Source organism: Vulpes lagopus, chromosome 9 (assembly GCF_018345385.1).
Source record: "Vulpes lagopus strain Blue_001 chromosome 9, ASM1834538v1, whole genome shotgun sequence".
Taxonomy (NCBI): domain Eukaryota; kingdom Metazoa; phylum Chordata; class Mammalia; order Carnivora; family Canidae; genus Vulpes; species Vulpes lagopus.
The window spans coordinates 37,339,690-37,363,530 of NC_054832.1; the positions used below are offsets into that span (position 1 = coordinate 37,339,690).

At 39.7% G+C, this 23,841-nt stretch overlaps 1 protein-coding gene, 1 long non-coding RNA gene and 1 pseudogene across 16 annotated transcripts in view; 2 read left to right on the top strand and 1 right to left on the bottom strand.

Moving 5' to 3' along the window:
* The window catches only part of VPS13B (vacuolar protein sorting 13 homolog B), a 739,627-nt gene extending 737,623 nt beyond the window's left edge, over nt 1-2,004 (bottom strand). For 13 of the 14 annotated variants that reach the window (XR_005989852.1, XR_005989854.1, XR_005989853.1 and 10 more), the window contains exons 1-2: nt 1,867-2,004; nt 1,246-1,421 (exon numbers count right to left, since the gene is read on the bottom strand). Coding sequence is in view for 11 of the 14 variants with exons in the window: in XM_041768645.1 (XP_041624579.1) it covers nt 1,246-1,392 (147 nt within the window). In the remaining 3 variants the exon portion in view is untranslated. Of the gene's footprint in view, nt 1-1,245; nt 1,422-1,795 lie in introns of all 14 variants that reach the window. The other variant, XM_041768639.1, reaches the window with a different exon arrangement.
* A 26-nt stretch (nt 2,005-2,030) lies between these two features.
* LOC121498662 lies at nt 2,031-23,841 on the top strand. Of its 2 annotated transcripts, none has more exons than XR_005989856.1 (3): nt 2,031-2,165; nt 20,545-20,761; nt 23,784-23,841. It is a non-coding gene; the product is annotated as an uncharacterized LOC121498662 (long non-coding RNA). The 2 variants fall into 2 exon arrangements; XR_005989855.1 differs by lacking the exon at nt 23,784-23,841 and adding an exon at nt 23,260-23,730.
* LOC121498659 lies at nt 17,913-18,810 on the top strand (annotated as a pseudogene).

Below are 23,841 nucleotides of genomic sequence, written 5' to 3' on the forward strand. Positions count from 1 at the left end.
GGCAGGAAATAATTCTATTTCATCTTCACAGTGGTTACACACCTGTACACATGCATAAAAATGGAGCTGTATACTTAGGGCTTGTGGTCATTTTTTAAAAATGAAAATACTGGGGAATCCCTGGATGGCTCAGTGGCTTAGTGCCTTGCCTTCCACCTAGGGTGAGATCCTGGAGTCCTAGGATCGAGTACCACATCAGGCTCCATGCATGGAGCCTGCTTCTCTCTCTGCATATGTCTCTGTGTCTCTCATGAATAAATAAAATCTTAAAAAAATAAAATAAAATAAAATAAAAAATGAAAATATTAAGATAATTAACCCTGGATAAAAGAAGAGGAAGGAAGCAAGAGTACTATTTCTTAGTGATAACTCTAGATTACTCAATAATAAAAGGAGCAGAATATAAAAATTATTAACTTTCACCATCAGGTTAAGACTTGCCCTTATCTCTGAGATGCCTGGGTGGCTCAGAGGTTGAGCATCTATCTGCCTTTGGCTCAGAACTTGATTCCTGGGACCGAGTCCCACATCGGGCTCCTTGCTTCTCCTCCCTCTGCCTGTGTCTCTAAAAAGCAGCTGGTCTGGCCCTTCTGAGTTTCCACAGATAATTTTTGTAACCTCAAGGCCTAACAGAGTTGCCTGGCACATGTTAGTAATAAATGTACTCAGTGGATTAATAAAAATATAAACTTTAAAATTACAGTTCAGCTACATCAGACCATTTCTCAAGTTAAAAAAAAAAAAACTAAAAAGTGAAGATGAAATAAGTTTTCCATTTTGCTGGCATTCTCAATCTGTGTGTGCTCGATTCTCTGAGGGTGCCATGGGTAAAGTCATCTTTCCTATGAAGAAATAGAAATGTCTTGCTTTCAGGCCCTTCCATTTCCCAAAAAGAAGAATGGGAATATACTATTTTCTAGCTTCATGCAGAAATCTTAGCAATGTAAATTAGCAGCTCGGTAATGCTTCCGAATTGAGTCAGCAGACCGAACAATTCTACAAGAACAATGAAACTGATTTCCTATTTGTTGAGGCACCTTTCGGGAATCCAATTCTAACAAACCATCGCTAGTAACGAAGCATGAAGAAAACTTCTGTAAAGGAGGGTGTGTAGTTTCAGAGTAGTCCAAAATATTTCAAGAGAAAATTCAAGTTTTTAAAGCATATAGCCTAAGTACAGGAAACAACGGATTATTACTATGCTAGCTGAAAACGTTTCCAGTTAATGACAGCGCCACAGCTTACCTGTTCCAGCACGTCCAATTTTAACTCGAGCTTGCTGAGAACCACGTCTCCACCCCATAGTGAAAGCTGTAGATCTGATGGCTTTAAATTCTTGATGTAGCGATTCACATAGCTCATTAAAATTGGAGTCACATAGGATTCCAGCATCTTTCAAGGTGCAGAGTCAAAGTCAGAAGCTGAAGGGGGTAAAGACAAACATGAGAAGTAACTGAGTCGGTAGGGCAGCGAAGGTGGGGGAAAAAAAAGCTTTTCTCAGGAGGGGTCGGAGAGGCCTAAAAGCAACAGTCCCCACCAAAACAGCCGCTCCCCCGCTCCCAGAAGCCGGAAACACAGGGGGCTGTGCCTACTCCAGCTACAACTGCTGACTAGTACAACTGCCCTCAACTGGCCTGGTGAAGAGTGGGAGGCATACGCTGATGGACTGAAGGGAGCAGACCCCCCGGAATGGGAGAAAGAAGGGAGCGTGATGCCCTCTGGCCGCCGCAGCGCTTCAGCAGTCAGTCCAGTTTCCCCCATGAGGCCCTCCCTCCCGGAACCCAGCCGGACCTACCACCGTAGAACCAGGGCTAGAACCAGGCCGGCTCCCGCCCCGGGCGTACCGCACCCTCGGCTGACACTTACGCCATAGAGCACCACGGCGTCCTCTCCGCCTCCCGGTAGCCGGCACCCGCCAGCGGCCGCGGCGCAGCTCGGGACGGCGCCACTTCCGGCGTAGCCCCTTCGGTGCTCCCAGCAAACTGTCCCTCCACCGCTGCCCGCCGACTTCGCAGCGACGCGGGAGTCCCCAGGCTGGAGCCGCCTCTCGGGGCGTCTTCCAGGAGACCTCCCTCCTGTGCTGGGCGAGCCTGCGTCCCCGATCCAACCCCGCCAGTGTTTAAAGACAAAGCCCTAGGAAATGCGCGGGGGAGGCGGGCGGACTGGTAAAGTGGAGACACCGGCGATCCGGAAGTAGCGCCTGGGCGGGGGGTTGAGAAGCGGTTGTGGGTGGTGGAACTCCTGACCCGGTGGGGAAGCGCGGAGAGGCCTCGAGTCCGATGAAGGGGGAAGAAGGCGGGTGCTGGTGTTTAAAGCCCTGAAAAACAAGTGGCTTTTGTTTATCTTGGGAAATGGAAGGCCTGGGGAGAGGAACTTGGGTTCAGTGGGCAGGGCAACAGCAATAAGGCCGCAGGCAGGAGCTGGGAAGGGGTGGGGGGTGGGAATGCAGATTTAAATTTAGATCCGAGGTTCGTTTGATGGAGGAAAGGTGCGACAGTGGAGAAATGGAAGGAATTAGAATGTGTCGTTTAGGGGGAATGCCTTCGTACCAAACGTGCAGACGAGCTCGCGTTTATTGGCAGGAGTGGTTAAGGATCCCTAAGTTCGCTGATGACGGCGGTGAAGGAATTCATAAAGAATATGGAATGTAGGTGAGGTCCGGAGCCCACGACCAAGAATGAATTCTTGAGACGTCTTTCGTCCAAAATGGTGGTGTTCTTAAGGCCCGGGGACAGGACCTGTGGGCAGGAGGAGCTGCGGCCGCCGGCCCGCAGGGGTTGGCAGGGTCTGGCGACGCGAACGCTCAAGGAACTTTGGGAGCAAGGTTTCCAGGACCTCGAGGGGGCTGGCTGTGCTGTTGGGAAAGGGTCACTTGGTACCGTCCAGTAAGACCTGAGGCGTGAGACCCTTCGGATGTGTATGCTGGGCCAGGTGCTTGGGCACGATCGCCAACACGTAGTTTCTAAAGGAATCTTCGTATGTTAAAGGAGACTGACAGGCTCCTAGGGGTCAGACTAGGTTGCCTTTTGCCTTTAGCAAAGTATTGACATCAAGGCAGTTGAGTCCCTAGAGGAAGGTCCCTCTGCCTGTTTCACGGGCTTGTCCCAGGCCTGCGCCTTGTCCTCAGCCCTGTGTTCCCCCCATCAGAATGACCAGAGAATATTGTGAAGAACTGTTAGACTGCAGTCTAAGGTGAGACTTCAAAAAAGCGCTGGGAATATCAGAAGGAAGGATATAAGACTCCCAGAGATAAAATGAAAAGAAATTGCTGATAAGGAATGAATTCGAGTTTTAAGAGGCATTTCTTAGGCTGAAATGTTTAGCATAGGACATGCTCCCTGATTTTTTAAACAGTAACGTGAGAAGAAAACAGTCACACACAGAGAGAGAGAAAGGGGCAGAGACACAGGCAGAGGGAGAAGCAGGCTCCATGCACCGGGAGCCCGACGTGGGATTCGATCCCGGGTCTCCAAGATCACGCCCTGGGCCAAAGGCAGGCGCTAAACCGCTGCGCCACCTAGGGATCCCGACATTGAATTTTAAAAGTAGACTTTCTTACAAAGTGATTAAAATGCCTTCCAAAAAAAAAAAAGTCTTTTTAATTTAAAAACGGGAGCGCCAGTCTGGCTCAGCCCTCTCATGCCACTCTTAATCTCAGGGTTATGAGTTTCAGCCCCACGTTGAGTGTGGGAATTACTTAATAAATAAAATAACCCACCCATCTTGTTGCATTTAATTGAAAATGGTTAATAAGTATTCCTAAATTTCTAAAGCTCTTAATTGGAATTCAGGTTATGATTTCTTGAAAGAGTGTTAGAAAATGCAATAGAAAAGAGACATAAATGAGGATGCCAAGGTATTTACATTTATTATGTTAATGAAAACTTTCAAAAGAAAAAAAGCTAATTGTTAATTCAGAGCAACTCTCCCCTCACAAAAAAGCCTTCAATAACTCAAGTATGTAGGTCTTATTAAAACCCGCTGAATTAGGGGATCCCTGGGTAGCTCAGTGGTTTAGCGCCACCTCTGGCCAGAGGTGTGATCCTGGGGTCTCTGGATCAAGTCCCGCGTGGGGCTCCCTGCATGGAGCCTGCTTCTTCATCTGCCTCTGTCTCTGCCTCTCTGTGTGTGTGTGTGTGTGTGTGTGTGTGTGTGTGTGTGTGTGTGTGTGTGTGTCTCATGAATAAATAAATAAAATCTTAAAAAAAAAAAAGCCCTCTGAATTAGCCAAGTAAATTAGGAAATCACTTAGTTACCTATTTCACTTGGAAAGCAGATTGAAGCCATGACTCAGAAACCTTAATATAAAAAATGATTCCACAAATTGTATGAAAACTCTACTAAAGTCTTGTTATATTCTTAGAAGGGCCTACTCCCACATTGTCAACAATGTCTGTTGTTTCTTGTGATGTTGATTTTAGCCATTCTGAAAGGTGTCAATTTAATATATAAGAGCAGGGGTCCCTGGGTGGTGCAGTGGTTTAGCGCCTGCCTTTGGCCCAGGGCGTGATCCTGGAGACCCGGGATTGAGTCCCACATCGGGCTCCCTGCATGGAGCCTGCTTCTCCCTCTGCCTGTGTCTCTGCCTCTCTCTCTCTCTCTCTGTGTGACTATCATAAGTAAATTAAAAAATAATAATAATATATAAGAGCAGTTCACTAATATTAATTTAGATTTGTTTTACTATGCCATATAAATAAAATAATCATGATTTTTGTCCTAGTATGCCGTTTTTCTCTTGGGGCCAACAACAACAACAAAAATTGCCAATTCCTGCCTTGGGAAAATTACTTAGTCATTGATTTCTTTGGTTTTAAGAATCAAAAGTAGTGGTTTTCAGCCTGTGTTCTATTGCACTCTGTTCTGTAAGCAATCAAAAAAATTGTTTTTCCAAGAATTTTTATTTAAATTCCAGTTAGCACAGCGTAATGTTAGTTTGAGGTATAGAATTTAATGATTTATCACAGCACCCAGTGCTGATCACAACAGGTGCACTCCTTAATACCCATCATCTATTTAACCCATCCTTCCCTACATCCCCTCCAATAACTCTGTTCTGTATATTTAAGAATCTGTTTCTGGGGCAGCCCAGGTGGCTCAGCGGTTTAGCACCGCCTTCCGCCCAGGGCCTGATCCTGGAGTCCCGATCAAGCTCTACATCGGGCTCCCTGCATGGAGCCTGCTTCTCCCTCTGCCTGCATCTCTACCTCTCTCTGTGTGTCTCTCATAAATAAATACATAAAGTCTTTAAAAAAAATAAAAAAATCTGTTTCTTGATTTGCCTTTTTACCCACATGTTCATTTGTTTTCTTAAATTCCACATATGAGTAAAATCCTGGTATTTGTCTCTCTGACTGACTTATTTCCTTTAACATAATACTATCTTCATCCATGTCATCGCAAATGGCAAGATTTCATTCTTTGAATGGCTGAGTAATATTCCATTTTATATATTTTTATAAAAAATATATTTTATATATAATATATATATATATATAATATCTGTTTTTGTGCCAGTACCATACTGTCTTGATGATCACAGCCTTGTAATACAGCTTGAAATCCAGAATTGTGATGCCTCTAGCTTTGCTTTTCTTTTTCAAGATTGCTTTAGCTATTTGGGGTCTTCTGTGTTTCCGTACAAATTTTAGGATTGTTTGTTCTAGGTCTATGAAAAATGCTGGTGGCATTTTGGTAGGGATTGCATTAAATGTGGGTTGCCTTGGGTAGTATAGACATTTAACAATATTTGTCCTTCCAATCCACTACCATGGAGTGTCTCCATTTCTCTGTGTTCTCTTCAATTTCTTTCATAAGTGTTCTGTAGTCTTCAGTGTACAGATCATTTACCTCTTTGTTTGGGTTTATTCCTCAGTATCTTATGGATTTTGGTGTGATTGTAAGTGGGATTGATTCCTTTATTTCTCTTTCTGCCAATTCATTATTGTTGTATTGAATTGCAACAATTTCTATACATTGATTTTGTATCCTGTAACTTTACTGAATTCATGTATCAGTGCTAGCAATTTTTTGGTGGAGTTTTTCGGGTTTTCTATATAATGTCATCTGCAAATAATAAGAGTTTGAGGGCAGCCCTGGTGGCGCAGCGGTTTAGTGCTGCCTGCAGCCTGGGGTGTGATCCTGGAGACCTGGGATCGAGTCCCATGTCGGGCTCCCTGCATGGAGCCTGCTTCTCCCTCTGCCTGTGTCTCTGCCTCTCTCTCTCTCTCTGTGTCTCTCATGAATAAATAAATAAAATCTTTTAAAAAATTAAAAAAAAATAAGAGTTTGACTTCTTTGCCAATTTGGATGCCTTTTATTTTTTACTATTGTCTGATTGCTGAGACTAGGAGTTCTAGCACTATGTTAAACAACAGCAGTAGAGTGGGTGACCCTGTCTTGTCCTGACCTTATAGGAAAAGCACTTGGTTTTTCCCCATTGAGGATGATACTTGCTGTGGGTTTTTCATATATGGCCTTTATTCACTGAGGTTTGTTCCCTCTCTTCCCTACTTTGTTGAGGGTTTTATCATGAATGGATGTTGTACTCTGTCAAATGTTTTTCTGCATCTATTGAAAGGATCATACAGTTCTTATCCTTTACTTTTATTAATGTGGTGTATCATGTTGATTGATTTGTAAATATTGAACAACCCTTGCAGCCCAGGAATAAAGACCACTTAATTGTGGTGAATGATTATTTTAATGACTCTCCGGCCAGTCATCTGCAGAGGCTCTCCTTGCCTACTATTGGATTGGATTTGCTACTCTTTTGCTGAGAATTTTTGTATCCATGTTCATCAAGGAGATTGGCCTATAGTTCTCTTTTTTGGTAGAGTCTTTGGTTGTAGAATCATGGTAATGCTGGACTCAGAATGAATTTGAAAGTTTTCCTTTCATTTCTATTTTTTGGAATGGTTTGAGAAGAATAAGTATTAACTCTTCTTTAAATGTTTAGTAGAATCCCCTTGAGAAGCCCTCTGGCCCTGGACTTTTGTTTGTTGAGAGATTTTTGATTACTGATTCAATGTCTATGCTGGTTATCAGTCTCTTCAAATGTTCTATTTCTTCCTGTTTCAGTTTTGATATTTTATATGTTTCTAGGAATTTATTCATTTCTTCCAGGTTGTCCAATTTGTTGGCATATAATTTTTCATAATATTCTCTTTTTTTTTCATAATATTCTCCTATAATTACTTCTATTTCTGTGGTGTTATTCTCCTCCCTCACTTGTAATTTTATTTATTTGTGTCCTTTCTCTTCTCTTTTTAATAAGTCTAGGTAAGAGTTTATTAATTTTATTAATTTTTTCAAAGCACCAGCTCCTGGTCTCATTGATCTATTCTTCTGGGGTATTTTTTAGTTTCTATATCATTTATTTCTTCTGCTGCTGGCTTTAGGCTTCATTTGTTCTTTTCCTAGCTCCTTTAGGTATAAGGTTAGGTTATTTATTTGAGATTTTTCTTGCTTCTTGAGGTAGGCCAGTATTGGTATGTATTTCCCTCTTATGACCATTTTTGCTGCAGCCTAAAGGTTTTAGATCATCGTGTTTTCTTTTCCGTTTGTATTTTTTAACTTCTATGATTTCCTGGTTGACCCATTTGTTGTTTAGTAGCATGCTGTTTAACCTCCATATATTTGTGGTCTTTCCAAATATTTTCTTGAGGTTAACTTCAAGTTTTATAGCATTGTGGTCAGAAAATATGCATGGTATGATCTCAGTCTTTTAGTACCTGTTGAGGCCTGATTTGTGACCTAATTTGTGATCTATTCTGGAGAATGTCCCATGTGCACTTGAAAAGAATGTGTTTTCTGCTGCTTTAGGATGAAATGTCCTGAATATATCTGTTAAGTCCATTTGGTCCAATGTGTCATTCAAAGGCACTGTTTCCTTGTTGATTTTATGTTTGAATAATCTGTCCATTGATGTAAGTGGAGTCTTAAAGTCCCCTACTATTATTGTATTATTATGATAAGTTTCTTTATGTTTGTTATTAATTGTTTTATATATTTGGCTGCTCCCATGTTGGGGGCAATATTTATAATCATTAGATCTTTTTGCTGGATAGGCCCCTTTATTATGATGGGGTACCTTTCTTTATCTCATCTTTGGTTTAAAATCTAGTTTGTCAAATGTACATATGGCTCCTCCACCTTTCTTTTGACTTTCATCTGCATGATAAATGTTTCTCTATCCCCTCACTTTCAATCTGCAGGTGTCTTTAGGTTTAAAATGAGTCTCTGTAGACAGCATATAGATGCGTCTTCATTTTTTTATCCATTCTGATACCCTATGTCTTTTGATAGGAGCATTTAGTCCATTTACATTCAGAGTAATTATTGATAGATATGTATTTAGTGCCATTTTATTACTGGTTTTGACATTGTTTCTGGAGGGTTTGTTTTTCTGTTCCTTTCTAGTTTTTGTTACTTTTGGTCTTTTTCATCAAAGAGTCCTCTTTAATATTTTTTTGTAGGGCTGGTTTAGTGGTCACAAACTCTAGTTTTTGTTTTCCTGGTAAACTCTTTATCTCTGCTTCTATTCTGAATGATAGCCTTCCTGAATAGCATATTCTTTTTAAAATATTTTTATTTATTTATTCATAGAGACACAGCTAGAGAGAGAGAGGCAGAGACACAGGCAGAGGCCAGAAGCAGGCACCATGCAGGGAGCCCGATGTGGGACTCGATCCCGAGTCTTCACGATCACGCTCTGGGCTGCAGGCGGCGCTAAACTGCTGCGCCACAGGGGCTGCCCCTGATATATGTTTTGTTTTGTTTTGTTTTATGATAGTCAGAGAGAGAGAGAGAGAGAGAGGCAGAGACACAGGCAGAGGGAGAAGCAGGCTCCATGCAGGGAGCCCGATGTGGGACTCAATCCCGGGTCTCCAGGATCGCGCACTGGGCCAAAGGCAGGCGCCAAACCACTGCGTCACCCAGGGATCCCTGCCCCTGAATAGCATATTCTTGACTGTAGATTTTTCCCATTCAATATATTGAATATATCATACCACTTTCTTCTGGCCTGATATATTTCTGTTAGTTTTATGGGTCTTACCTTGTAAATTAGGGAAATTGTTTTGTCTTGTAAATTGTTTGGTCTTGCTGCTTTAGGATTTTTTCTTTATCACTATATTTTGCAGATTTAACTACAACATGTCTTGGTGTTGGTCTGCTTTTGTTGATTTTCATGTGAATTCTCTGTGCCTCCTGGATTTGGATGTCTGTTTCCTTCTCCAAATTAGGCAAGTTTTCAGCTATAATTTCCTCAAATAAACCTTCTGCTCCTTTTTCTCTCTCTTCTGGGACTCCTATAATATGAACATTTTTACATTTGATGGAATCAGAGTCTACTTTCATGATCCATAATTCTTTCTCTCTTTTGTTCAGCTTCATTATTTTCCATGATTCTATTTTCTTTTTTTTTTTTTTTAAGATTTTATTTATTCATGAGAGACACAGAGAGAGAGAGAGAGAGAGAGAGAGAGAGGCAGAGACAGGTAGATGAAGAAGCAGGCTCCATGCAGGGAGCCCAATGTGGGACTTGATCCTGGAACTCCAGGATCACGCCTTGGGCGGAAGGCAGAAGCCAAACCACTGAGCAACCCAGGGATCCCCATCATGATTCTATTTTCTATATCACATATTCGTTCCTCTGCTTCTTCCATTCCTGTGGTCATTACATTCAGTCGTTTCAAATCTCAGTTATTGCATTTTTTTATTTCTGCCTGTTTTTTAACTCTTTTAGCTCCATGGTAAGGGTATCTCTGATGTCTTTCATGCTTTTCTAAAGCCCAGTAAGTATCCTTTTGTTTGTTGCATTAAATTCTCCATCAGGCATATTACTTATATGTGTTTCAATTAGATCTCTGACCATGACCTTTTCTTATTCTTTCTTTGGGATGAATTCCTTTGTCTTAGCATTTTGTCTAAGTCTCTGTCTTCTTCAATGTGTTTGAAAAGCCAGCTGTGTTTCCTGCTCCTGAGAGTAATGGCTCTATGAAGAAGAGGTCATATAGTGTCCAAGGTCTGGCACTTCAGGGAGTGTCTGTGGTGTGTGCTGCATATACTCTGCTCCTGTGTGTGGGCTGCTCTGTCCCTCAGGCCAGTCATCTGCAGAGGCTCTCCTTGCCTGCAGTGAGCAGTTTTTGGACCTTGGCCCAAATGTGGCAAGTTTTAACTAGGTGTTCTCCAGTCTGCTTATTAAATGAGACCTGATGCTACTTCCACTAGAACTGAAGCCTTGCAGAACTCTGGTCAGAAGACATGGTATGTGCAGGGGTTTCTGCTGATCTTCTGGGGAAGGAGCCCACTGTGCTGGGCCTTAGGCACCCTTGCCGGAGAAAAACAATACCAGCAGAGTGCCAGGTGGGCAAGACTTGGTATAAGCAGGTTAGGCCAACAGCAGTGTTGGCACTGTGCTGTTTACTGAAGTTGGTTATGCTGAGGGGTGGTGGAGGCAAATGGCACCAGCCAGCTTCTTTTCCCAAGAGAGGGGTTTCCTTGCTTGCAGCTCTCAGGTAAGCACTCTCAGACAGTGAATAATCTCTCTTCTTGCATCCCAGGCATTTTTCAAATCACTGTTTTCACATAGTCTGCCTGTGTCTTTGCCATAACCAAGGTCACCTGGGTTTCTTCCTATTATTTTCTAGGGGTTTTATTATTTCATGTTTTACATTTAGGTTTGAATGCAATTTGTTTTAATTTTTGTGAATGGTATGAGACCTATGTTTAGATTTATTTTTTTTGCATGTGGATTTCCAGTTGTTTCAGCATGATTTGTTGAAAAGATTATCTTTGCTCCGTAGTGTTGCTTAGGCTCCTTTTTCAAAGACCAGTTGGCTATGTTTAGGTGCATCTGTTTCTCTTTACAGTTCTATTAGGTGTTGCCTCACATAGTTTGATACTCTGTTTTTAGGTGTATACACATTAAGATTTGTTATCTTCTTGGAGAACTGATTCCTTTATCATTATGTAATGGCCCTTTTCATTCCTGATTACTTTCTTGGCTTTTAAGTCCTCTCTGAAATTAATAAAGCTATTCCTGCTTTCTTTTGATCAGTATTAGTTAGCATGGCATATTTTTCTCTATCCATGTACTTTTAATCTGTATCTGTCTTTATATTTTAAATGGGTTTCTTGTAGACAACATATAGTTGTTTTTTGATCCACTCTAGAGGGGTCTGGAGTTGGATATTCTGTTCCCCTACAGGAAAGGCTAAAGGAAGCTGGAGTTATATATTTCCCATCACCTCAATAGGTTAGGCTCTGATAAAACACCAACAGTTTAGGCTCTGGTATAAAGGAAACTATAGTAGTTTCTCCTGATGTAAGGCCTTGTTAAAAAGAAAAAATGCTCTGGTATATTTCAAAATGGCTTTTTGTTGTTGTTCTCCCTCTGCCAGAAGCACAGGGGAATTTTTCTCTGATCTTCACTCAGAACCTAGAAGAGCTCTTTGAGATAAATCTCACAAAAATGTGGCGACCTCCCTATGACTGGGTCCCCTTGAGGTATTTAACTCTCAGACTTGTCCACACTGAGCCTTCAGCAATTTGTCAATAACAATTTAGGTTTTCCTTGCTGACACTGATTCCCTAGCAGGTTTCTGCTCATAGATTTCTGTTGCAATAAGTTGTGATTCTTTGTATTCATCCATCTCTCCAGTTTTGGGAGCCATGGTTGCCCTGTGGCCTTACTTCCCTGATGGATCTAAGGAAAGTTTGTGATATATCAGTTTGTTCAGCTTTTTACTTGTTAAGATGGAGCAGCAACTTCTAAGCTATTTCTGGTTGTGCCAGAAACCAAAAGTATCAGGCAAAGTTTTTAAATGCTTGGGTGGTGGTTAAAAGACTGAAAAGGGGATCCCTGGGTGGCGCAGTGGTTTGGCGCCTGCCTTTGGCCCAGGGCGCGATCCTGGAGACCCGGGATCGAATCCCACATCAGGCTCCCGGTGCATGGAGCCTGCTTCTCCCTCCGCCTGTGTCTCTGCCTCTCTCTCTCTCTGTGACTATCATAAATAAATAAAAAAAATTAAAAAATAAAAAAAAAATAAAAATAAAATAAAAAAGACTGAAAAGTTAGAGAAAGGCTTTATTACTTATTTATGTTTATTGTATTTATTATTATTTTTTTTTAGGCTTTATTTGAGAGAGAGAGCCCACGCATGAGTGGGGGGGAGGGGCAGAGGGAGAACTAAACTCCCTGCAGAGCAAGGAGCCCAACGTGGGGCTCCATCCATGACCCCTTGACTGAGCCACCCAGGCACCCCTGTTTTATTATTTTTCTATTGTGTATAGCATATTATGTGATCTTCAAGTACAAGGACTTGTAATCCTAGCACTTTGCATATTCTGTGGTATTTAATAGGCTGTGGCAGTAATTGACTTTAACAATTATTCAATAAATCTATTTTCCTTTGTTTCCTGTGCACATGACTAGATTATTATTCGGACTCTCTTGCAGTCAAGTGTTGTGAAATAATTGAGTTCTAATCATCTGACTGTGGATAGAAGTGATGAAGGTATAGGCCTGGCTCATAAAATCCTTCCATGCAACCGCCTTACTCTTTGCCCCATCCCAAGCTAGACAAATAGAATGAAACAGAGGACTCCCAATGTCCACAGAGATGCCAAGGACAAAAAAAAATAGCAAGTCTGTGAATCATTGCCTAGAGAAACACAAAGTTCTGATTAGTAGCATCCATTAGAGTTTTGCACGATTGAGAAATAAACAAGGGATCCCTGGGTGGCGCAGCGGTTTGGCGCCTGCCTTTGGCCCAGGGCGTGATCCTGGCAACCCGGGATCGAATCCCACATCGGGCTCCCGGTGCATGGAGCCTGCTTCTCCCTCTGCCTATGTCTCTGCCTCTCTCTCTCTCTCTCTGTGACTATCATAAATATAAAAAAAAAAAAGAGAGAGAGAAATAAACTATATCACTAAGATTTGGGGCTTTATCTCTTATAGCAGTAAGTGTTTAGTAACACAAAGGTAAATAAATAATAGACTTGAGATTAACTTAATCTATTCAACTTTGTTACTTCAGGAACAGTAAGATTGTAATTTGATTTACTCATTAAATAATTATTTGATTAAATTTTAAAATATACTTATCTAGACAATTACTGACTTAATAATCTTTACGTGTTGTATCTTATTATTTTTAGAACGAAATTATGGCAAGATGAGGAAGCTCAGACACAGAAAGCTTAAGTGAACTACCTATCGTCATAGCCAATCAACCCAACTCTTAAAACTTTAAGTCTCCATTTCTTCCCTTTTGAGAAGGAAAGAAACAAACATAAAAAAAATTAATTTCTATAATAATAATAACAACAAAAGAAGTTTTCTGGGTAGAGAATACTACATATGAAGTAGCTGCACAAAATACACCTGACTAGGGATCCCTGGGTGGCGCAGTGGTTTGGCGCTTGCCTTTGGCCCAGGGCGTGATCCTGGAGACCCGGGATCGAATCCCACATCAGGCTCCCAGTGCATGGAGCCTGCTTCTCCCTCTGCCTATGTCTCTGTCTCTGTCTCTCTCTCTCTCTCTCTCTCTCTCTCTCTCTGTGACTATCATAAATAAATAAAAATTTAAAAAAAAAATTTAAAAAAAAACAAAATACACCTGACTAGCTTCCTAAACAGTTATATCACATAAAGATTTTTTAATGTAGCCTCAGAGTTAACTGTAAACAAGTATCTGTCCAAGTCATGTAAATGTTATCTCCCTTGAAAGCTGGGCACAGAATAGTTCATAAAAAGTCCAACTGATAGGAAATCAACAATAATGGTTGCTTCAAATTGTTTAAACATATTAGTCTGGCATTCTGAATTTACTCAGAACTCAAAGACATTTTTTGAATGCCCACTATGTGGCTTACACCATGCTAGGCACTAAGGTGTGCCTACATGGAAGGAGCTCATTTTCATTGGAATTACGAAGATAAGTGACTAACCTACTATATGATTAAGTGAAATATGTACAAAGTGCTGTGGAATGTGAAAAAATCATTTAGAACTCTATGAGAAAATCAGTCAAGGCTTAAGGAGGAGTTATCGGCTACAGATGACTTTTTCATGTTACTTTCTATTAGAAAAGTAGTATGATTCCCATCATACTAATGGTCAGAAACTAGGAGAACTAGGCAGAGTTCAAGGTCTACCCAATCTCAGAACACTATACTGTTTCCACTGACATAAGCCTGACTTCCTGTTTGTAATTTTCATTGAAATAAAAGGATGCTACCACAAATGGACTAGCCTAATTTAAAACCCTATCTGAGGACAGAAACAGTCCTACTAACCGCTACTAGATCCAAGTAAACTGGAGGATGGTCAAGTATACCAACAGGACTGAATAAAAGAGGCCAGAAATAAAGCTCCCCATTTATGGAATCTTGATGTATGACAGAAGTAGCATTACAAATCAATGCCAAAGTGTTTGCAAATATCAATCATTGGTACTGGAGCAATTATTATCCATATGGAAAAAATTTAAAATTAGACTCCTACCTCAGACCGAGGACAAAGTCCAAGTTTTATAGAGTCTGAAACTTATAATTTGGGGATCCCTACTTAGGAAAAAAAATAGCAAAATATTTTACTTCTGCAAATTTGTAAAAATATACAACCCCTAATGAACACATTACTTGAGCTTCTTCCAGGCCCTTAGAAAGGACTTGTGCAAGTAACAGTCCCTGAAGCTTAAGTTTCACTCATTTCATGGTGAATCTACCTTGCTTACAACAAACACAAAAATAAATTCCAGGGGCACCTGGGTGGCACAGTCAGTTAAGCATCCAACTGTTGGTTTCAGCTCAAGGGACTCTTGGTTTCAGCTCAGGCCCTGATCTCAGGTTCATGACATTGAGCCCCACCTCCACTCAGCATTCAGCAGAGTCTGCTCTGTTTCCCTCTCCCTCTGTTCCTGCCCCCTGCATTCTCTCTTTCTTTTTCTATCTCCCTCAAATAAATAATCTTTTTAAAAAAATTTTAAAAGTTCCAGAAAAATTTAAAAAGGAAATGTGAAAAGGAATTTTTTTTTATTTATAAAAATTACATAGGAGAAAAATTATTATTCCTCAGAGAGGAAGGATTTTTGAAAATAAGACAAAAATACATAAAGAGGACAAACTGTTTTAAAAAGCTTAATAGGGGGGGATCCCTGGGTGGCACAGCGGTTTGGCGCCTGCCTTTGGCCCAGGGCGCAATCCTGGAGACCTGGGATCGAATCCCACATCGGGCTCTCGGTGCATGGAGTCTGTTTCTCCCTCTGCCTATGTCTCTGCCTCTCTCTCTCTCTCTCTCTCTCTCTCTCTCTCTCTGTGAGACTATCATAAATAAATAAATAAAAAATTTTAAAAAAAAATAAAAAGCTTAATAGGGATGCCTGGGTGGCTCAGCAGTTGAGCGTCTGCCTTTGGCTCAGGGCGTGATCCTGGGGTCCTGGGAACGAGTCCCACATCAGGGTCCCCATGGGGAGCCTGCTTCTCTCTCTGCCTATGTCTCTGCCTCTCTCTCTGTGTCTCTCATGAAAAAATAAAATCTTTAAAAAACAGTTTTACATATCAAAAGTAAGTTTATCAAATTATATGTTAAAGTAAAATACAAGCCATAGGCTGGATGAAGAATATTGCAATTTATATTAATTAACAAAAGATTAAAGCACAGTTTTTATAACAAACTACAAATTAATGAGTTAAAAACAAGAGAAAAATGGGCAATCCATAACAGAAGAAACCCAAATATCTAATAATCACAAGAATACATACTCGACTTCATTAATATTTAGAGAACCACAATTTAAAACAATGACCTGCTATGTCATACCCATCAGATTAATGTTTTCAATGTCTGATATCAATGATACAGAATGACTGGAATAAGTATACTGCTAGTGAAAACTACACAATGGAGAGGAATTTAGCCAAATCCAGCAGATCTGAAGATGCATGTACTCTAGCAATTCCATTTGTAAGTATAGAGAAACTCTTGCACATGTGCACAAGGAGACATTATTAACAGTATTTTGAAGCGTGGTTTGTAGTAATAAAACAATGGAAACAATTGAAATATCAACAGGAAAAAAATAAAAAAAAGAAATATCAACAGGAAAAATGATTAACTAAACTGTGGTATACTGATACAAAGAAACATAGTAGTGAAAATGAATGAGTTAGGGCTATAACTTTCAAATATTTTTTTAAGTTTTTTTTTTTTTTTTTTTTATTCATAGAGACACAGAGAGGGGCAGAGACACAGGCAGAGGGAGAAGCAGGCTCCATCCATACAGGAAGCCTGACATGGGACTCGATCCCCGGTCTCCAGGATCACACCGCAGGCTGCAGGCGGTGCTAAACCGCTGCGCCACCGGGGCTGCCCAACTTTCAAATATTTTACCTAGAGTTGGAAATATAGTTTACAAATGACTCAGTACACATATATATGCAATGAGAATTCTCACAAAACTATACTGAAACTGAGTACATGTGATGTATTCTCTTTTCTCTGTTCTATTTTTCTTTTCCAACTTAGTTCAGGACTTATGAAATTGATACTGTGAGCTGCAAATAGTTTGCAACAGTCTGAAAAAACACAGAACAAAGTCACACACTTATCAAAATTAATAAATCTGAAAAATATAACCTTGAGAAAAAATAAGTAACAAGGTATAACATATCACATACATAGTATATATTTGCTATATATTTAATTGCACATATATACATATACATATATATGGCATTCATGCTATATATTGCTATATATTGTGATAGCTATGTATATATTTAGAAATAGTGTTAGATACTTCCCTGACAAAAATACCAAATTCAAGACAATTTAAAAGGGGAAAGAATACAAAGTACTTCAAATGTATCTGTAATGTTTCGGTTTTTCTAAAATAAGTCAAATTATTAATATTTGACAAAGTTAAGTAGTAATATTTCTCAACTTTACATCACACCTTGAAAGAATCACAAATCCTACTTTTTCCAAGAAATCATTTATATATTTACAAACATTTGATTATAGTACACATTTATAGTAAGTTTAGAGAAAAGTTTTGGTCATATCTTAGGAGCTATTTTAAGGATCTCCTATTTTGCTATAAGGATCTCCTATAAGGATAATTAATAGTGACTAGGTGTAATGGGCTTAATGGTGACCCTGCAAAATGATATGACCATATTCTAATCCTAAGAACCTATGAATATTACCTTATATGGTGAAAGATTGAAAATTACCTTCTATGGCAAAGTACATGATTAAGAATTTTGAGAAGAGTTTCTCCTAGATTTTCCAAGTAGGCCTAAGTGTCCTTATAAGAGTGACACAAAAAGTTAAAAATAGAACTACCACATAATGTAGTAATTCCTCTTGGGGGTACTGAACCACAGAAAATTAAAACACTGGGGTTCCCTGGGTGGCTCAGCAGTTTAGCGCCTGCCTTCAGCCCAAGGGCATGATCCTGGAGTCCCGGGATCGAGTCCTGCAACAGGCTCCCTGTATGGAGCCTGCTTCTCCTTCTGCCTATGTCTCTGCTTTTCTCTGTGTCTCTCATGGATAGATGGATGAAATCTTTAAATCTTTAAAAAAAGAAAATTAAAACACCAATTGAAGAGATATATGCACCCCTCTGCTCACTGCAGCATTATTTACAATAACCAAGATATGGAAGCAACCTAAGTGTCTATTAATAGGTGTCTATTAATAGGTGAATGGATAAAGAAGATATGGTACATATATACAATGGATATTATTCAGTCATAGAAAGAATGAATTCTTGCCATTTGCAACAACGTGGATGAACCTAAAGCATGTTGTGATAAGTGAAATATGTCAGACATAGACAAATACCATATGATTTCACTTGTATGTGGAATCTAAGAAAACAAAACAAGTGGACAAACAGAAACAGATTCATAAATACAGGAAACAAACTGATGGCTACCTGCAGGCGGGAGTGTGTGTGAAATAGGTGAAGAGCATTAAGAGGAACAAACTTCCAATCATAAAATAATTAAGTCATGGGGATGTAATGTACAACATAGAGAATATAGTCAATAATATTATAAGTTTGTATGGTGACAAGTGGCAACCAGACTTATCATGGAGATCATCTCCTAATGTATCAAAATACTGAATTTTTGAATCGCCATTATGTTTATCTGAAACTAACAGGATATTGTATGTCAATTATAAAAAATTTAAAATTCTGCTCTTCCTCTTCCCCTAAGCAACCTGAGGTGAACTCTGAAAATGGTTTGCTATTCACTTGACCCAGAAAACCCTACAAAATCATGCAAATCAAGAGGTTCAAATCTTTGTGTTCACTTTAAGAACACACATGAAACTGCCTAAGCCATCAAGAGTATCCATATCCAAAAAGCCACCAAGTATCTGAAAGATGTCACTTTGCAGAAATAGTGTGTGCCATTCTGTCACTACAATGGTGGAATTGGTAGATATGTCCAGGCCAAACAGTGATGCTGGACACAGGATTGGTGACCCAAGAAGAGTGCTGAATTTTTACTGTACAAGCTTAAAAATGCAGAGAGTAATGCTGAACTTAAGGGTTTAGACGGAGATTGGTCATTGAACACATCCAAGTGAACAAAGCCTCCAAGATGTTGCATAGAATCTACAGGGCTCATGGTCATATTAATGCTTACATGAATTCTCCCTACCACATCGAGATTATCCTTACTGAAAAAGAGCAGATTGTTCCTAAACCGGAAGAGGAGGTTGCACAGAAGAAAAAAATATCCCAGAAGAAACTGAAAAAACAAAAACTTATAGTTTGGGAGTAAATTCTGCATAGAATAAATGCAAATTTAAAATTTTTTAAATTCAATTTTTAAAAAGAGGCTAATGGAAAAATAGTAAAAAATAAAATAAAATAAAATAAAATAAATAATATGAAATAAAATAAAATAAAATAAATAAAATAAAATGCGGTGTTGACTACATGTAGACAATAATACCTAAAAGTTGCATAGTTTTCACTAGTTTACAAAATTTTTGTCTGCATTGCCTTATGCAGATACCTGGTTGAATTGAATTTTCTATAAATGGCTCCAAATAATCAAATATGATCAATTGACTAAAAGCTAAAATTTGTAATGGGCCCACGTTACCTATTCATGCATTGTAAGCATTAAAGTCTTTAAAAATAGTTATTAGGCCTTGATAATTTCAGAGCCCTTGATGGAAACTTGGATGAGACTGGTGACAACCTTGGATGAAACTCTGCACATTTATAATTAAAATTCTGAAACTTTGAAAATGAAGTTTATTTTCATTAAAAAAATGAGATGAAGGAAAATAACACAGAGAAGGAAGCAATGTGACCATGGAGGCAAAAACTAGAGTGATGCAGCTATCTATCAAGGAATGTTAAGAGTCACCAGAAGCTGGAAGAAGCAGAAATAGATCGTACCCCTACAACCCCTAGAGGAAGTGCAACCTTGCTGACACCTCAATTTCAGACTCCTGGCTTCCAGAACTGCAAGAGAATAAATTTTGTTGTTTTAACTCACCCAATTTGTAGCAATATGCTACAGCAGCCACAGTAAATTAACACACTAAGTCAGCTTGGCCAGGGAGATATTCTTTGTATGATATGAAGATTAACCCTGAGCTTCCAGAAGAATATGAGTTAAGATTCTTATCTTGAATGGCCAAGAGACTTTAGCGAGAAACCCAATGGGGACTCCTTTACAGTGAAAGTCGGGATACTTCTCCATGAGATCAGGATTTTATGATTAAATAATTGAAACAGGGATCCCTGGGTGGCGCAGCAGTTTGGCGCCTGCCTTTGACCCAGGGTGCGATCCTGGAGACCCGGGATCGAATCCCACGTCAGGCTCCCGGTGCATGGAGCCTGTTTCTCCCTCTGCCTGTGTCTCTGCCTCTCTCTCTCTCTCTCTGTGACTATCATAAATAAATAAAAATTTTAATAAATAAATAAATAAATAATTGAAACATGTATTTACCTGGGGTGGACCCAATATTTTAGGAAGAAAACTGAGGCAAAATAGATTTGTTGGGGTGATTTTATGTAGGAAATCTGTATCCAGAAACCTAGTTAGGGAGACTCATGCTAAACACTTTTCTTTCCTCAGTCCACAATACCAGAAATATCCTTAAAATCTTTTTCTGCACAAATTTCCTCATTGGTTGCAGGGGTTTTAAAATATGTGCACATATCCTTTAATAGCACCTCTTTTATTTTTATTTTTTAATAATAAATTTATTTTTTATTGGTGTTCAAATTGCCAACATACAGAATAACACCCAGTGCTCATCCCGTCAAGTGCCCCCCTCAGTGCCCATCACCCATTCACCCCCACCCCCCCGCCCTCCTCCCCATCCACCACCCCTAGTTCACCTCTTTTAAAAAGCAGAAACTAATCGCCCTCCCTTTGAATATGGGTTGTATTTAGTTATTCACTTTTGAGAGATACCGGAGGCCAAAGCGACAACATGATTTCCAAAATAAGGACAAAAAAGCATCATAGTTTCTTCCTTGCTCTTTCATTTAGATGACTTGCTCTGGGAGAAGCCAGCTGCCATGAAGGCAGCTGCCATAACGAGAACAGTCAAGCTGCATGAGGGAAAAGTCTACTAGCAAGAAACTGAGCCCTCCTGCCAAGAGGAAAGAGGAAACTGAGGTTTCCAGACAGCAGGCAGCTTAAAATGACTGCAGCCCTGGCTTCTTAACTGCAGACTCATAAAAGACCCTGAGCCAGAACCACCCAGGTGAGCTGCTCCTGAATTCTTAACCCACAGCAGAAATTATGAGAGAATAAATATTGATTATTTTAATCTGCTAGATTTGGGGGCAATTTCTTACACAGTAAGTAATACATTGATGTACCTTACAAATGAAGTGCCATCTTTGTTCAGGATGCTCTAATGTAATGAATGCCCGAATTATCCATTGATGTATTAGAAGATATTTTTTTAAAGATTTTATTTATTCATGAGAGACTCAGAGAGGCAGAGACATAGGCAGAAGAAGAAGTAGGCTTTTCGCAGGAAGCGCAGGACTCAATCCCAGGACCCCAGGATCATGACCTGAGCCAAAGGCAGACACTCAACCACTGAATCACCCAGACGCCCCGATTTACTAGAAGTTATTATCAAATAACAACGTAATAAATGATTCAGAACATCACTACTGCCACATAGTGAGTTTAGGAATAATATTATTTGTTGAGCATTTAATGTGTACTGTGAATTTTAACAGAGAGAAAACTTAGCCTTTAAGAATCATGCCTAGGGCAGCCTGGGTGGCTCAGTGGTTTAGTGCCGCCTTCGGCCCAGGGCATGAACCTGGGGACCCCGGATTGAGTCCCACATCAGGCTCCCTGCATGGAGCCTGCTTCTTCCTCTGCCTATGTCTCTGCCTCTCTCTCTGTATGTCTCTCATGAATAAATGAATAAAATCTTAAAAAAAAAAAAAGAAAACAATCCCATTTACAACTGCACCAAAAATAACATTTCTAGGAATAAACTTAACCAAAGAGATGAAAGATGAAAGATCTGTACTCTGAAAACGATGAAACACTGATGAAAGAAATTGAAGATGACACAAAGAAATGGAAAGACATTCCATGTTCATGAGTTGGAAGAACATATTGTTAAGATGTCTATACTACACAAATGAATCTACACATTTAAACAATCCCTATCAAAATAACCAAAGCATTTTTCACAGAACTAGAACAAACAACCCTAAAATTTGTATGGAACCACCAAAGACCCCAAATAGCCAAAGCAGTCTTGCAAAAGAAAAACAAAATCAGAGGTATTACAATTCCAGATTTCAAGTTATATCATAAAGCAGTAGTAATTAAAACAGTATGCTGCTGGCATAAAAATAGACACATAGGGCAGCCCTGGTGGCTCAGTGGTTTAGCGCTGCCTTCGGCTCAGGTTGTGATCCTGGAGACCCGGGATTAAGTCCCACGTCGGGCTCCCTCATGGAGCCTGCTTCTCCCTCTGCCTGTGTCTCTGCCTCTCTCTGTGTGTGTCTCTCATGAATAAATGAGTGAAATCTTAAAAAAAAAAAAACAACAACACATAGACCAACAGAATAGAAAACCCATAAATAAACCCACAACTATATGGTCAATTATCCTTTGAGTAATACAGGTTTCCGTTGCTATCCAAAAACAGTGTTTCCATGAAACCTTTTGTAAGCCAAAATGGTGTAAACTGAAGAAGCTAATACCTTTAATTTATGTGGAAAAAAATCTTTGAGAATTCTCAGACCCCAAAAATAGCCTCTCTTCAGCTTCTCTGATATCTTAGGGCATATCTTGCTAACAAGTGCATGAAATAAATTGAGATAAAGCACAGAAGCTCACAGACACAGGTCGAAGCTATGATGCCTTGATGCTGAGATACTGAGCATGCATAGTTCCTGGAAAGGAGCTTGGCAGTGTTACTCTCACTGTTCAGGGTGTGTGCCGCCTCTATAAGGGCTCACTGCAAAAGAAATTCTGAGTGCTATTTAGCTTTTCGCCTTTTCTTATAAAGTGAAAACCTCTTCGAATTTGTTTCAGTTTACAGAAAAATGTACTAATGTAGGCCTTTTGTAGAAATGAAGTAGTGCAATGTGAAATTTCAAAAAGTGAGTGATACTTACATTGGATTATAACTCAGAACATAAAATAAATATTCTTGAGTCTATATCAAATTTAAGAAATTTTTTAAAAAGATTGTATTTATTTATTCATGAGAGACGCAGAGAGAGAGAGAGAGAGAGAGAGAGAGGAGACACAGGCAGAGGGAGAAGCAGGCTCCTCACAGGGAGCCAGACATGGGACTCGATTCGGGTCTCCAGGATCACACCCTGGGCTGAAGGCAGAGGCTCAACTGCTGAGCTACCCAGGCATCCCCCAAATTTAAGAAATTGAATAAATGGATAAGTTAATGAGGGAGAAGAGACAAATCTCCTTCACAGAAGGATTCCAAATAAGTTATGCATGTATGCCACCCTCAAGGAGCAGGAGCATAACTCCTCACTCCCTAAGTGTGAGCTGCGCATAGGGAATTCTTCCAGACTGTATAATACAAAAAAAGGTGGAAGAGGGCAGGAGAGAGTAGCTTTACAGTGGAAAAACTTGACAGACACTACCATCCAATTAAGGTCAACACCAAAAGTGATAAGTCATATTGATAGGCTATATCCTTGATATGATAGATAAAAATGGCACTTCATCTCTGTGGTCTTTCTCCTAAAAACCTAGAACAATGATGAGAAAACATCAAGCAAATATCAAATAAGGGACAAGCTACAAAATACTTGACAGTACTTCTCAAAACTGTCAAGGTCATTGAAAACAAGAAAAGAGAAGTCTGAGAAACTTTCACAACCAAAAGGAGCATAAGGAGACACGACAACCAAATGTAATGTGGGACCCTGGATGGGCTCTTAGAACAGAAGAAAAACATTAGGTAAAAAATAAGGAAATCTGAAAATGTTTGGGTTCATTGATGGTAACCAATAAACCATATTAATGTATAATGTTAACAATAAGGGAGACTGAGTATGGGGTATCTGTCTTCAGAATATTCCTATAAGCCTAAAACTGTTCTAAAAAATGAAATATATTGTTATTAGGGAAATATTAACACAGATGGAGAGAACACTGGATTTACAGATCTGAGTCTGAAACCTAACTCCACCCATGATTTGGTTCATGATTTCAGTAAGCCCCTTTATTTTATTTATTTATTTATTTATTTATTTATTTATTTATTTATTTTTCAGTAAGCCCCTTTAAATCTCAGACATTGGGGCAGCCCCAGTGGCCGCAGCAGTTTGGCGC